The sequence below is a fragment of the Crocodylus siamensis genome, chromosome 8, assembly GCF_052110815.1.
Source record: "Crocodylus siamensis isolate JL-2025a chromosome 8, ASM5211081v1, whole genome shotgun sequence".
In the NCBI taxonomy this organism is placed as follows: Eukaryota; Metazoa; Chordata; order Crocodylia; family Crocodylidae; genus Crocodylus; species Crocodylus siamensis.
The window spans coordinates 62,628,513-62,644,355 of record NC_143402.1 but is presented as its reverse complement, the minus strand read 5'-3'; the positions used below and the strand labels follow the sequence as shown (position 1 = coordinate 62,644,355).

Below are 15,843 nucleotides of genomic sequence, written 5' to 3'. Positions count from 1 at the left end.
TGTAGAAATAAAGAATCCTTTTTCTACTGAAAACTTCTTTTGAAGACCACGTTTTTGAAGCCAGTTATGAGAAAAATGTCCGTTTAACCACAACCTTTTTACAACAAACCCTTGACATTCCTATTGTTTGAGAAACTGTAAACATTAATCACATTTGCTTAAATCAAGCTGCAAAAAGTTCTTTGTAAGTTTTCCAATGCTTAATGTATAACATAAAAATGTGTTCCAGTTTAAGTGACGTATTTCAACCTAATGCTAGTTTGATAGCATCTTCATACCTATTTTGAAGTAGTATTTTACTGACAAAAAACAGGCTTTGGTTTGCCACACAACAAATAATCATAAGGGAAAATGATATAAAAGCTACTATTATGCACTAGTGTTTAGCTAAAGGGAAAGTGTATAAGGGAAAGTGGTAATGCTTAGCCACTACCAGTCCAACTGTGAAATTTTTTATACTCTGTTGAAGAAATGTATCTGGCACTCTTTAAAGGAAAAATAGACACGCGAGAAAAAGAAAGTACTCACACTGTTTGGATGCTGAATGGCAGCCTCGTACTGCAATCTAACTCTCTGTGGCATCATAACATCATCCTGCAATAAACAGCACACTATTATTTTACATTAAATGGGTCACACACAGTACAGTACTCAAACACATATCAGGATGTCATGTTTGGTTAGCTATCATTTTACTGCCCTGCAGTCAAGGCATTTTTATAAATACAGGTACAACAATTATTAAAATTGCTTTGACCATTATTTAGCTCCTTTTCACATAGGTTATGATACCAAAAACACAGTATTTAAAAAGGAACCTGAGGAAAACTTGTAGATGTAAAAATTAAACCTGCGTTTTCTAATTATGTTCTTCTATTCTGTACACTACTCTATTCTCACGAGACGGAAATTATATAAGAATCCAGTTCTCTGAATAAATTTCTATGCAGGATTTCTGTGCCTTCTCAAAAGGAGGAAACAAGGCAATATCATTTGATACTGTATCATATTCAGGACAGCACAACAATTGTATGTATGGGATAGCAACAAACAAATTCTTATGGTACTTTCATGCCAAATACAAGTGAATTATGTGCACAAATCTTAGGCTCTTCTGTATACATGATTCTACACATATACAAATGATCGTAGAATCATGGGTTTGGAAGGGACTTCCAGGGTCATCTAGTCAACACCCTGTACAAATGCAGGATTTGCTGTTCCAAAACCATCCCATACAGAAGTTTACCTAGCAACTTTTTGAGAACCCTCAATGAAGGTGCTTCCATAATTTCCCTAGGCAATCTGGACCTCTGTTCTTACACATTTTTCCCTCAGATTCAATCTAAACCTGTTTTTCAGGAATTAAAGTCATTGCTTCATGGTCTGTCTTCAATGGCAAGGGAGAAAAATGTTTCTCCATTTGGTTAATGGCAAACTTTCAAATATTTGAAAACAGCTATCACATTGGCCTTTAATCTCTTTTTTTTTGCAAACTAAACATACCTAGTTCCTTCAGCCTTAACCTCATATGACTTGCTTTCCAATCCTTTTATCATCTTTGTCACTTGCCTGGTCCCTTTCCAGTTTCTTTACATCGTTTTAATGATATGGTGTTGAAACAGGACAGGGTACTTTAGCTGAAGACTAACAGCACAGAGCAGAATGGTATTATCACCTCTTGTGTCTTGCATATGATGCAAAAGTACACTAGCTTTCTTTCTCTGCCTTTCTTTCTTTTTTTTTTTTTGCAGCAGTAGCAGCAGCAGTAGCAGCATTACACTGACTCGCATTGATTTACAATCCACCATAACTACAAGATCCTTCGCAGTAATGCTACTGCCAGGCCAGTCATTCCTCACTCTGTACTTGCCCATTTATTTCTTCTCATATATTTCTCAATAACCTGGCCTCCCACCATATTACAACCAATTAAGAAACAACAAGGCATGGCAGGCAAGGAGGCAGGCGGTTGGCCCAGAACAGGTGGGTGGCCAATGGCAGACTGGCCCCAGGAAAACCCCCTGTTACACTTTGTATCACATCTGATACCAAGTGCCTGCAGGCCAAGCTCTCTCAAGCAGAGCCCAGTCCTGGGTTCTGCAAAGTCCAATGCAAAGTCCCATGTGAGGGCCCCATGTCACCCACCTTCTACATTCTGGGTCCCTCATCTCTGCAAAGTAGTGACTCCTCTGCCCATGGCTGGCTGCTACTTCCCTGCACCTGTGCTCAGGCTGAGTCTTAAATTATTTTTATTCTCATAAATAAATTGAGAGGCTGTGACACAGATGTTTACATGGTCTGGTGGTTGGCAAATTGGCTTAGCAGTCGCACTCAGAAAGTGGCAGTAAACAGGTCAGTATTGACCTGGAAGGATGTGAGTAGTGGGGTCCCACAGGGTTCAGTCCTTGGACCTGTACTCTTCAGTATCTTCATCAGTGACTTGGATGTGGGTGTGAAGTGTAGTCTGTCTAAGTTTGCACATGATACAAAATTATGGGGTGAAGTACACTCTCCAGAGCGTAGGGAATGATTGCAGGTAGACCTGGGCAGGTTAGAAAAGTGGGCAATACACAATAGGATGCAGTACACCAAGGACAAGTGCAGAGTGCTGCACCTAGGGTGCAAAAATATCCAGCACACCTACTGGCTGGGAAGTGACCCTCTCAGCAGCACAGAAGCGGAAAAGAATCTCATAGTGGACTCCAAGTTGAACATGAGCTGTCAGTGTGACGAAATCATCAGCAAAGCTAACCACACTTTATCATGAATCAGCAGATGCATGACAAATAGATCCAAGGAGATAATACTTCCCCACTATGCAGCACTGGCCAGACCACAGTTGGAGTACTGCGTCCAGTTTTGGGTGCACACTTCAAGAAGGATGTTGATAGACTCAAGAGGGTCCAAAGGAGGGCCACTTGTATGGTTAAGAGCTTACAGGACAGGTCCTATGAGGAGAGACTGAGGGACCTGGACCTCATCAGCCTCTGCATGAAAAGGCTGAGAGGTGATCTTGTGGCCACCTACAAATTCATTAGGGGGGGCGCAGCAAGGGATCGGAGATGCTCTGTTCACCAGGGCACCTCTTGGGGTAACAAGGAACAATGGTCACAAATTGACAGAGAGAAGATTTAGACTAGATATCAGGAAAAATTTCTTCATGGTAAGGGTGGCCAAAATTTGGAATGGGTCTCCAAAGAAGGTGGTGCTCTCCCCTACCTTGGGGGTCTTTAAGAAAAGGCTGGATAGGCATGTGGTTGGGGTTGCATACGATGCAAAAGTACACTAGCTTTCTTTCTCTGTCTTTCTTTCTTTTTTTGCAGCAGCAGCAGTAGCAGCAGCAGTAGCAGCATTACACTGACTCGCATTGATTTACAATCCACCATAGAAAGAGCAGCACTCTTTCCTGCACAGGCAGGGGGTTGGACTCGATGATCTGTTGAGGTCCCTTCTGACCCTAGCGTCTATGAATCTATGAATCTGTTTGAAGCACCTTTTATTTATCATTGTTTATTTTAATTTTGCTGTCTATAGTCTGGTTTCCCAATGTATCAAGACACTCTTGAATTTTAAACTCGGCCTCCCAATTTTGTGTCATCTGAAAATCTGATCAATATATTTTCTATGCCCACATCCAAGTCAGTAATAAAAATGTTAAGTGGCACTGAATCCATAAAAGACCCTGTAAAACTCCACTTAAGACTTCTTGCCAGCCTGATATTGAACCATTTATAGTTCTTCTTTGTTTGCAGTTATTCAACAAACTATGTATCCACCTAACAATAAGTCTTTCTAGCCCACATCCTTCTAGTTTACTCATGAAAGCTTCATTATAGTCCAGGTACACCATGTTCACAGTATTCATCTCATTCACCAAACTGTTCACCCTGTCAAAAATACAAATCAAGATGGTTTGACATGATTTGTTCTTAACACATCCTTGCTGGCTTACTGATCATCTTCTTGTCTTCCAGATATTTATGAACTGACCATTTTATAGTTGATTCTGGTAGCATCACTGATATTGAGGTTGGACCAAATGAGTGATTTGCTGAAACTGAGCATGTAGTGACCTGGACATGTATTGAGACTGCTCAGCTCTCATGTTTGAATGTTTGCTATTTTGTCAAGCCAAAAATAATCTACATAATATTTGTCCAGTATATCTGTGGCCCAAAGATTTTTGGTCATTGGATATTTTATCTTTGCATTATTTTTAAGTAGACAGCTGAGCAGTTGGGAGCTTTGTAATTAAGGGTTATCTAGTAAGAAGACAGCAAAATAAAGTCATTACCAACAAATCTGTATAACATAAAGACACATAAAATAAAGTTTCTGAACCCTAACAGATAAACTACAAATCAAGTAAATATCGCTGAAAAGGTTGATAAGTTTTTTATCAACTATAAATTTATCTCAGAGGTCCTGCCAAAGGATAACCTCACCTTGGGAAACAAGCACTGGCTGATGAAAACTAATGGGACAGTTAAGGCCCTGGCCTTTCTTTTGTTTTTAAGACATTATTTGAAATTCCACGTTAACTATAAGATTTTCTTAAGTAAGTGAGATTTCAAGCTTAAATCCAGCTGTGTAATCAAGAAATATCTGGGGCAAATATTTGCTCAAATTCAAGACAAGGTGTCTACCCATCCCACAGTCAGCATGGGGGGGAAACGCCTCATCTCAGATTCAGGTAACGACGTGGGGCAGACAGTGACTCAGCTCTGGCTTTGTCTCTGGGCTCAGGACCAAAGCTGCTACCTGCTCCAGGCCAGAATAATCCATTTGGCAGGGGAGGGGGCTCGCTGCTGGGGGGCGGGAGTGCAGGGAGGACCATAAGGGGCGGGAAGGATTTAGGCTGCAGGTACCACCCCCATGCCTGAGCCTACCCTCTCCTCACCCCCTGCTACCCTCAACCCAGTCGCCCTCTCTCCCCTGACCTTATACTCTGGCTCTGGTCCCTTCTGTCCTGACCAAGTCTGGCTGGGAGTTGCTGCTGAATACCTTGAGCCAGAGCAGAGCTGTAGCAGAAGGTAAAGCGGGGCAGGGTAATGGAGAGTGGATGGGGAGGAAGTGAGGGGGGCAGGCAAGGGAGACAGGGAGGTAGAGCTGAAAAGGGGAGCAGGGCACAAGAGGCAGGTACAGGCATGGCAGGGCAGGTGGCAGAACAGCATGTGGCAGGGGGACAGACAGGCACAGGTCAGAGCAGGGGCAAGGGAATAATGGGCAGGGGTCTGGCCTCTCACCCCTCCACTGCTGCTTCTTCCCATAGCAGTGTGGGGGATGAATTAAAGATAACCTTCCACTAATTAGAGTCTATCCATAGGAAATTATAATAAATTTATTTATTAAAAAAATTAATAATTTTCCATGGATAGAATCTAATCACTGGGACGGTTGTCTTCAATTTGGAGTAGTCTTGGATTCAGGTAAACATAGTAGTTCTAAAGCTGTGGCTAGTATGGAACTGCAGACTGCCAAAGCTGTACCAGCTTGGTTCCCACAAAATTTACAGAACTCATACTCCACTTGCCAGGCCAGGAGTGCTCTGCAGGGCAGGCTGAAAGAATCAAGAGTCATGCTTTCTGACGTGTACCATGTGATGCCCCATGAACAACGTGATCCTAGAATAAATAATCTATACAGACAGATGTGAAAGGATGCCATGGGTTTTCTCAAGCTGACCAGAATATAGGTGCAAAATGACTGTATTTTTGCAAAACTAGAGGTCTAGGATCTTGATAGTTTGGGAAAACCTTTAGTCATGAGGATTATTTTGCAACAGAAGGTTTTTATTTTTTTCAAATCAATTTTCTCAAATTCTTATGGCTATTTAGTAAATCCAAGGTAGAATTCTTTTTGTAACAAGCTTTCCTAAACAAGATTTCTTTTCAACTCTCAGGGTCTGCTTATTAGGCAGGTATACTATAAATATTTATATAAATTATTGTAGCTATAACAGTCACATAGATATATAGACATAACAGTGTCAAACAGTCAGGAATGCTTGCACAAAACAGAAAAATCAAATGTCCATGGCTTACAAGAGCTCGCCAGTAAGATTCTCTTGTCACTCCATGGCAAAGGCAAGAAGGGAAAGAGGCTAAAGTATCATTGCAAGTTACTCAAACATCATCAAAAATAGAGCTAAAATTCTAATGTGAGGTTCTGACGCCTCTTAAACTTTAAGTTTCAGCCTCTTGAACTTTAGTTTCATGAATTAAAAACACCAACAGAAATCCATGATTCACAGCTGCCTATTTTTTTATGTATTTCATGAATCTATCAGTCTACGTATAAACAAAAGCCACTATAAACATCCAATTCGACAACATTTTCAGCATTCACGTCCGTCAACAAGCGAGCTAAAAATTGTTGCCAATAAAATACCAAGAAGAGGACTTTTATTTTCTTACTGTTAGAGGCATAAGGGTCTATTCTCCCATTGATTTATGGGCTAAGATCACAGGTAACTTGTGCGCATGAATAGGAATTACAAGTACAATGCATCTTACACATCAGTGATAGAAATACAAACTGCCCACAGTGAAATCAGACAAAGGATATTCCACTGGAACACTGAAGCAATGTTCTTGTAAAAAAGAAATCCAAAAACTCCAAAGAGGTTACACAAGATTGCTCAGCTTGCAGTACTTAAAGAAAAGTAAAGAAACAAAGCCAAGCAGGAAACTGATCATGTGATATACAGCTTTTCACTTGAAGTTACTATGTTGAATCTTACTCAAACTGACAGTGACCAAAAGTTATGATCTGATGATTGCCTTTTCACCTTCATACTCAAAAACCTCATTAGGAGGATCAGCAAAGTGGCCAAGGACTGCATGAGACTGGAGAATGAACTAACCTCACCCTAAGAGGTGATCACTCCAAGTCACAACTGAGACTTCTACTCTGCCTTCTCCCTGCCAGTATGGGAAAGAGCTCTTTCTTTCCTTATTTGATATGATTTACATGTTGCCCTTCCTCACAAAGGTTCACGGTGGCTTACAATAAGACAAAATAACCTGGAAACAAAAGAATGAACAAGAGAACAAAATCACTTAAAAAAGAAACAAGAGCATCAACACAAAACAAAACAGTCTTAAGCAATATCCCAGCCTACCTCTGTTTGCTAAACACCTGCCCAAATAGTAAATTCTTACAATGCTTCCAGAAGATGTTCAAGCTCAGATTATGGCAGACCTCAAGAGGGAGGGAGTTCTAGAGCTAAGAAACGACTACTGAAAATGACCTCCCCCATGTTCTACCCAAACAGACTTAGCATATTGACAGTATATGCAGGAGGTTGCTCTTGGCTGATCTGAGGGATTGTGATGGGGCATATGGAAGAAGGCAGTCCCTTAGATCTGTAGGGCTGGGACATTTAGGGGCCTATAGGTTAAGAGCAGCACTTTGAATTGGTTTGGGAAAGCTACTGAAAGCCTATCTGCTCTTTACTTGTTTTGTTTCTAAGAAAAAGATAAGTCAGTCTCCAGGCCTGTCTATACAGCATCTTTTATAAACAAAACAACATATTTTTAAAGAAAATAAAGGGGGGAAAAACTGCTTCAACAGTCTGTAAAAATGTCAAACATCTGTTATGTTCTTTAGCTTCATGCTATAAAAAATATTACTCACTGTAAACCTTTTAAAGCTGAATGTATCAACCATTAAAACATACTTAAAATCCACAGAACAGTTTGGTTTTGAATTCATTCTTTTTTAAACACCAGCATAAAGACCCCTTGCTTTCTTAAAACAAAGCAGGTAGTCTTGTAAAACTGATGAAGTTGTTAAATTACTCTGAATAGAGTCAAAACACCCCTTACATAATCCAAATGTACCTTCTTTCTGAAGTCTGGCTTTAATGATATTTAAAAATATCACCAAAATCAAACTTCAAGCCAAGCTTATTCTCCAACCTTAGCTTAGGATTTCCCTCTACATTATCTTCTCTTCCAGCCCCTTTTCCTAGTGGAGACGTTTAAACCTTTCTTATATCCAGGTTGGAATTAACAACATCTCTTATCAGCCTGAATCATGAGTACTTATGTGAGGTTTCAGAAACTGAACCAGGTGCGACTCAACAGAGGAGCTTATGTTCTGAAAAATATTCCTGTTTTATGTTCTAGAAATTGCCGTACTCAAAGTTTCTCACAATAAGGTCATTCTTCAGAAATGTCTATTATGGGCAAGTAATGAATATTCAACTACAAATGTCCTTTCCCCCCGCTTTCTCGTTACAAGTTTGAGCTATACTAATGCCAGTAGCAGTAACTTAAGCAGAGCTCAAGGAGTAGAATAACCTTGATATGAGGGTGACGCCACACTTTATCAAAAATCAAAACAAGAATGGAAAAGTTCCTGGAAGTAGGTCCAAGTAATTAATGTGTTTCAAGGTTAAAGATAAGCCAATGAAATAATAACAAAGGCTGGTTCTTATCACATGCACATAAGTTTGCCAAAGATGTAAGAGATATATCATCACAAGCACTCCTTTGTGTTTAGTCTTTTAGCAACGTTTCGTAATAAAACTTGAGAAACATGACTGATTTTCAAGTATTTGGGTGAAAACCCTCTTTTTCGTCAATCTTAAGTACTGAATGATACGGGACAGGGAAGAGTATAGCCCTATAGATCAAAATTACCTCAAAAACATGGCAACTGTGTTTATCATGAAGTCCATGGTTACCAATATAGCTTGGGTCTTACTCAGTTCATGTACAGACACAGCAAACATTCCAGTAAAATGACAGTCAACTGTCCTTCCTAAAGAATAGTAAATGGGAGGAGAGGTGGGGGAATGCTATACAAAGGCTTAAGCCAGAAACAGAGCTACCTGGGGACAGAATAGGGACCACTGTTTGGTGACAGTTGATTTAATCTATTAAATAACCTCTACTTTATTTCTTTATGTTAAGAATAGAGCTAGGTTTCAATATAAAATATTACTTTAACAAAGGACTTAGAAGATCCTTTTAAAAATATTAATTATTAAACTTGTTGTTAGCTGAAAATGGGTGATAACAGATAAACCCCAACCAAAAAGTAAGACATTTCAAAGCTATATATTTTGCCTTTCAGAGCTATATATATTTTGACTTGTGACTCCTACATTGCACGGGTAGAAATATATTTAACTAATCTATGTTCAAATTAAAAACAAAACAGTACCAAGAATGCTGATCTTCAGCATGGGGAAGCAATAAATAACTCTGATTATACTACACTTGAAACTAATTTTATTACTACTTGGTCACTTCAGTTTATAGTTGCTATTTGCATGAAATATTGTCTATCTCATGTTAGCAGTGAGGAAAAATACAATGCAGGAAGTAGAATAGTAATTATCTGCAATTTTAGGTTTGCTAATAAACATGTTCAAGACAAAGAACCTAAGAACAGCCTCATTTTCATGTGTTAATGCAGATGAGTGAAAAAGCAAGGGGGCAGGGCTTACTACACAACAGTACTCTCAAGCATGGCTCAAAAGCAGTGTCAACATGCAAAGATAACAACACACATATCAAGAAAGAGCCCGACCAGATTTTTGGGGCAAATGTCACACTCAATCATATCACAGAATCATAGATAGTTAGGGTTGGAAGGGACCTCAGGAGGTCATCTAGTCCAACCCCTGTTCAAAGCAAGACCATCCCCAACTGGATCATCCCAGCCAAAGTTTTGTCTAGCCTGGTCTTAAAAACCTCCAAGGATGGAGCTTCCACCACCTCTCTGGGTAACCTGTTCCAGTGTTTTACTACCCTCCTAGTGAGAAAATTATTCCTAATATCTAACCTAAAGTTCCCTTGCTGCAACTTGAGACAATTACTCCTTGTTTTGTCATCTGCCACCACGGATAGATGTCTAGCTCCAGCCTCTTTTGAACCCCCCTTCAGGTAGTTGAGGGCTGCTATTAAATCCCCCATCAGTCTTCTCTTTGCTAGACTAAATAAGCCCAGATCCCTTAACCTCTCCTCATAAATCATGTTCCCCAGTCCCCTCATTATTTTTGTTGCCCTCTGCTGGACTCTCTCTAATTTGTCAACATCTTTTCTGTAGTGGGAGGCCCAAAACTGAACACAGTTCTCCTGATGTGGCTTCAGAAGTGCTGAATAGAGGGGAGTAAACGCTTCCCTTGACCTGCTGGCAACACACCTACCAACGCAGCCCAGTATGCCGTTGGCCTTCTTGGCAACAAGGGCACACTGCTGACTCATGATCAGCTTATTGTCCACTGTAACCCCCAGGTCCTTTTCTGCAGAGCTGCTGCCTAGTCCATCAGCCCCCAGCCTGTACCAGTGCATGGGATTGTTCTACCCTAAGTGCAGGACTTTGCACTGGTCCCTGCTGAACCTCATAATATTTATTTTGGCCCAATCCTCCAATTTGTCTAAGTCACTCTGAATCTTAGCGCTACTCTCCAGAGTATCTACAGCCTTCATTTTCCACTAAAGTCTCAATCACCAATTATACCACTAATTAATTTCCATGCAGGTTGCAAATGCCATACCACAACATACTCTAATCATATTCCAACAAATGCAGGCAAAAACTAAATTATTCAAGCATATAGCCTCTCCTAACTCACATATAGGGTTTTTCTGCAAGACACTTAATTCCCCAGTTGTACATGGTGTGTCTGCAACATACCTGTATCCCAATTATATTCTCTACAATTGCTTGTGGAATCATTATACAGTGAAGTCACAATAATGGACAAGCAGATAGAACGTTACATTTTCAAAAGCATGTAATGTTTACCTAGCTTTACTTGAATTGAAGTCCACAGTAAAACTCCACCTGACTTCAACAGCAGTCAGACCACTACTGTGTGCTTTTGAAAATCTAACTGCATGGGCGACTTGTGCCGCCTTAATCCGGGGGGGGCACATGTCCCTGCTGCAACCAATCCCGCTGACTGTGGGGGTTGGGATCACGCTGACCACTTCTGGGAGTGTCTGCGACCGCTTCAGCCAGCGCTTGCAGGCAGGGCACTGGTGCTCCTGCCTGTCCCCCTCCCCCCACCCATTGCCTAAGTGGCGAGTGCGGCTGGTCAGGGGGTGCACTGCCACTGTCCAACTGTTTCTTTATCTGCAACTGTCTAATGCTGTGAAGCCTTGACTTAAATAGAAATTAGTCCAATGCTACATGCTTTTGAAAATAACTTCATAGTACCAAAATGATATATGCCAAAAACTAAACTTCGACTATACGAAGGTAATATTTTGTCTACTCCAAGTACAAAGTGGCAAGAGAGTTAACATGCAAATTTCCACGTCTGTCTGACTAGGTGTATTCATTCAGTTTTGATATTTAAAAAATGAATACATGCTTTGCATAAAAAGAATAATCAGTTCTAACTCATCTCTTTAAATCCCAACAGGAACATTACAATACTGCATAGTTTAACAAGTGGCAGAACAGGAAATTAGTTGTTTCTCACTGCAAAAGGCTGTTATTCAGGTGCCATTCTTCCTACTGGCAGGAGGAACAAAGTGGCAAATTTTGTCTTATGTCTCCAGAGATCAAGCATTTTATTAAAGAATGTTCCTATATTAGCTAGCATAAAAAGGGCACTATTTAAACAGTAAAAACTTCAAAATACTCCTTAGTCTTCTCCTTCCCTCCCCTCCCAAAAAAGTCTATAACCTCTATAATGAAGATCAAAATCTGAACTTTTCTGCTAAGTGACCCTTACTAAACAAACCACACAGTAAAAGATCTTTTTTGCTATCGCATGCTTGTATATACATGTTACACAGTGACTGACTTCTGCCACCCTGCTTTGTTCACTTGAATGGGAAACAGATACAGAAATGAATTCTTATACCATGAAACAGAGATGGCAATTTCCTCTACATCAGCCCCGTGCTTGTTCAAAAAAAAAAAAATGGAGCAGACAGGTGAATGGATGAACAACACAATTTACAGCCATGAACCACACTCAAAACCAGTATTCCTGTTGTCTTGTTAGCTCACCTCTTTTGACAGTATTTGAAGAAGTACAGAAGGAAACTAACTTGACCATTCAACTTCAGCTTTTACCATGTACAATCTTTTGTTAGTAAAGCATACTACAGAAAAAATGTCCTTTAGATAACTTGGATATCACTGTGAGTAGGCTGCTTCCCATATAGGTTTTTAAATATTATATTAAATGCTATCGTTACTATAAAATGTTACTTTTAATGCTGTGGCAGTGCACTTGTAGTGCCTGCCACTTTAAGGGCTAAGTCAGGCAGCCAGCAGCTGCCCGATTCCAGTGGCCATTTTAAAACTAGCTATATATACACAGCAGTTTGCTGCTAGCAGCCAGGCAGGGACATCACTTGGATGAACTGCTGTGATACATCTGGCAGGTAAAAGCAGGGGGCTTTTGGTCCTGGGTATGACCTAAAACTTCACCCTGCCGGGACAGGGAGGCCTGGTGGGAATGCCGGTGGCATGACAGCCCCACTTAAATAGCAGGACTACTCACCTCCCCCATGAAAGGCTGGTCAGGGTGCCTTAATAACCCCTAGCCCCTCCCAGCACTGTGGGTATAAGAGGGCCAAGTACAGCTATGGCCACCTGAGCCCAGGGTGTGTAAGACCCCAGGCAGGAACAGGCATGGCTGCGACCACCTGAGCCCCACAGGGGAATGAGACCTCGGAAGCCCCAGGGAGGGGGAACTGTAGGCTGGGAGCCCAGTATACAGGGCCAGGGGCACAGTGTGTGTTTATGCAGACTTGCCCTGAGCAGGGCCAGGGCAAGCTTGGCCCAGGTCAAAAACCTGCTGGCCACTATCCAAGTAAGGGTTGCGGGCTCAAGAGACTGTACGTCTCTCACCCAAGGTGTGATCTGGATAAAGCCCCAAGGCTCATATGAGTTTAAGAAAATGAATTTAAGTTAATTTCTATATGATATTTAGAAATAATTTTAAAATAGTAATTTATTTCAAAACACAAAGATCAAATTAATTGGTCCAGCTTTCAACAAACTACAACATCCCAATGCAGCCAAACTATTTGTACAACAAAAGGTAACTAGTTTTTTTTGCTTTGATTCACAAGCCAAGTATAATTGCAAATTTAGTTTCACACATTGTTCTACATGGAGACATGAGGAAATGCTCACGATGTAACCAAAGCCATCATGACCTTGCACTTATGTCCAAGTTTTCTTTCAAAGGATCAGAAAACAGAAATTGTAAATTCATCAACCAGAACAAGATTGTTCCCTACAAACCCAAATGCATTGTATGGTATAGTTTTGAAGTAAATGGCCTTCCATCATTTCCTTAAGAAAATATTCCATCATCCAAAACTGCATTTTTAACGTTTCCATTGCCTGCCTTTATCCCATTACTTGCTATGCCCTCAGGACTGCTCCAAAGAATTTCTATACCTTCTTGATGTATACAAATACTGGTTAGCTTATCCCCCTCCAATGGCATTTTGTTCCTTTCTGATGATTATTTCCCTATTTTTCCTAAATCTATCTTTCCAGTTCAGCCCTCTGTTAAGTTCCATATTTTTCTGAATTCTGTCCAATCTGCTGACAACTCTAAGGTATATATGAAATATTCTAAATTGGTTCAATTCCTGATGTGTAGGAAGTGGGGAACAGAGGTATATGAATGAAATCACATCTCTTAGTCTCAGGTGACATCCATTCACGTTCATGTCAGTAGCTGGTGTCAACCTTTTGCACAGCAGTTTAGTTGCGTAAGTACTCACTCAGGAAACAAAAGATCTGAATTCTAAGCTAGATCAAACCTACATCTCCCACCTCTCCAGAGAGTATTCTAACTTTTAAGCCCCAGAATAATCTATAGCAGCGGTGTCAAATTCATCAGGCTCTGTGGGCCAAATGAAAAGCACAGGGCTGGTCCACAGGCTGGACTGAGCCCACAGACCTGCCCTGCATGTTGGCTCTACTGTATGGGATTGGTCTAGCACTGGCAGCATATGCAGCATGTACCCTGGACTAGCCACGCATGCCATGTGTGCAGGCATCCTAGACTGGCCTCACTTGCTGTGCATGGTGTATGCCTTGAGCGCCACTGTGTGCCGTGTGTTTGTGACCTAGAAGGCATTCAGTAGAGGAGTAGAGGCATGCTACCTCTCGCTTGCCTCTGTAGCTGGCCCAATGACTCTTACATTCTTGGCTGCCCATTAGCTGAGCTTCAACAGAAGGAATGTAAGATACCCCAAACCAGACTACTCTCTAACCCAGGGGTTCTCAACCTTCTTTCATTAATGAGCACTGCAGTGACTTAGCCTTTTTCATGGAGCACTGAAAGAAAATCAAATAGATATAATCATTATCATCAATTATGCCTTTCAATGCGACATAACTGACATGTAGTATTGATACATTAATAAATATAAATAATGCACACTTTTCTATTAACTGTATTAATCAAAGAGGTATAACTGTTGGAAACATAAGTTTTAAAAGACCTAATGCTAAAGAAAACTTGCCTTACCTTACAACTTCTAATGTGACCCTTGGCTTTGAACAGCATTCACTAGTTTCTTAATATGTACTTGTCCTTTAAGAAGAGTTCCTCAAATACATCCTTCCAAATGTTCTGTAATCAGTCTGGCTCGTTTCTTGTTTTTGATGTTGTTCACTAATTAAAACCTACTTTCACGTGTGTATTGTTCCAAATGCTGCAAGAACTTTAAATGCCTCATGCCTTAACAAAGGAAATTTGTTCTTACAGTCAGATGATCCCCAGAATGTAAAACTATCTTCTTGTTGAAACAGGTGTTTTACGGCCAGTGATGACTGGAAATCTGTAAGTTCTAATTCTGCTGCTGCCATTTCTTTGGACTGGAAAAGTCTTGAAAGATCATCTACTCATAAACTTTATGGCTATGTCATCAGCATAAATTTGGACACGTTTCTGCAGGAACTGAAATCTCCCGAATCATCAATAAGATTTTTGACAGCCTGGGTTATAACTGGTGGGCATTGTTTAGAATCAGCTTCTGACAAACATTTCTCGAGTCCTGGAGACTGATGTAAGGCTCCCTCTCATATCTGACTTAGTCTTTTTTCTAAGTTTCTTTTGGAAAGCCATTATTTCCTCGTACAAAAAATACTGTTGCATCTCCCTTGAAGCTTTAAATGCAAACCATTCAAGTGGCAAAAAAAAAGATCAACCATGAATGAGACTGATCTTAAATTCATCTGTGAAAATTTCAGGGAATAAACCGAAGCTCTTATTTTACATTAAGAAGGCCTTTATCTCCTCAAATACCTCCCACACGCTAGCAAGTACCTTGGCATGACTAAGCCACTTCAGCATGAGGAATAATCTCAGAGTAGGGAGCTTGTTAAGACTTCCAGAAACACCTTTTGAAGTCATTTATTGAGTGGCCTTGATGTCAGATATTTGATGAATTTTACAATAGTTTAAGACGCTCCATGATTTTTGTTTAATTTTTTAGTCAACTGCAAAGTACTTCTATGTGAATTAAACAGTGACTGCACAAAATCGGGTAGCCTACCATCCTTGATCAAATCTGTAATAAGACCTTCTCCCCCCCCCCCACCACCACCACATGGAGAGTGCACCGTTGGAAAGTTTACAAAGATACACTGATACAAGTTTACAAATATCAACATTATGCAAAGTGAGAAACTGCGTAAGTGTTTTATAGATGCCCTTTCCAATTGTTCTAACAATAAGTATTAACACACTCAAAAATACTTTTTCAGTTGTGGCATCACTTTGTACAATACGTATGAAGCACATGAGCTGAGAAGTGAACAACACATTGTTGGGGTTTTTTGTTCGTTTCTCCTCCCCCCCCCCCGCATGAGGAGCAAAAAACTAGCTTTCTC

The 15,843-nt window shown here is 40.5% G+C and overlaps 1 protein-coding gene across 5 annotated transcripts in view; it reads right to left on the bottom strand.

The window, feature by feature from the left end:
• QTGAL (queuosine-tRNA galactosyltransferase) overlaps positions 1-15,843 on the bottom strand; it is a 316,692-nt gene that overhangs the window by 265,042 nt on the left and 35,807 nt on the right. For all 5 annotated transcript variants that reach the window (XM_090061106.1, XM_090061107.1, XM_090061104.1 and 2 more), the window contains exon 5: positions 529-594. In XM_090061106.1, coding sequence (XP_089917232.1) covers positions 529-594 — 66 coding nt within the window. The remainder of the gene's footprint in view (positions 1-528; positions 595-15,843) is intronic.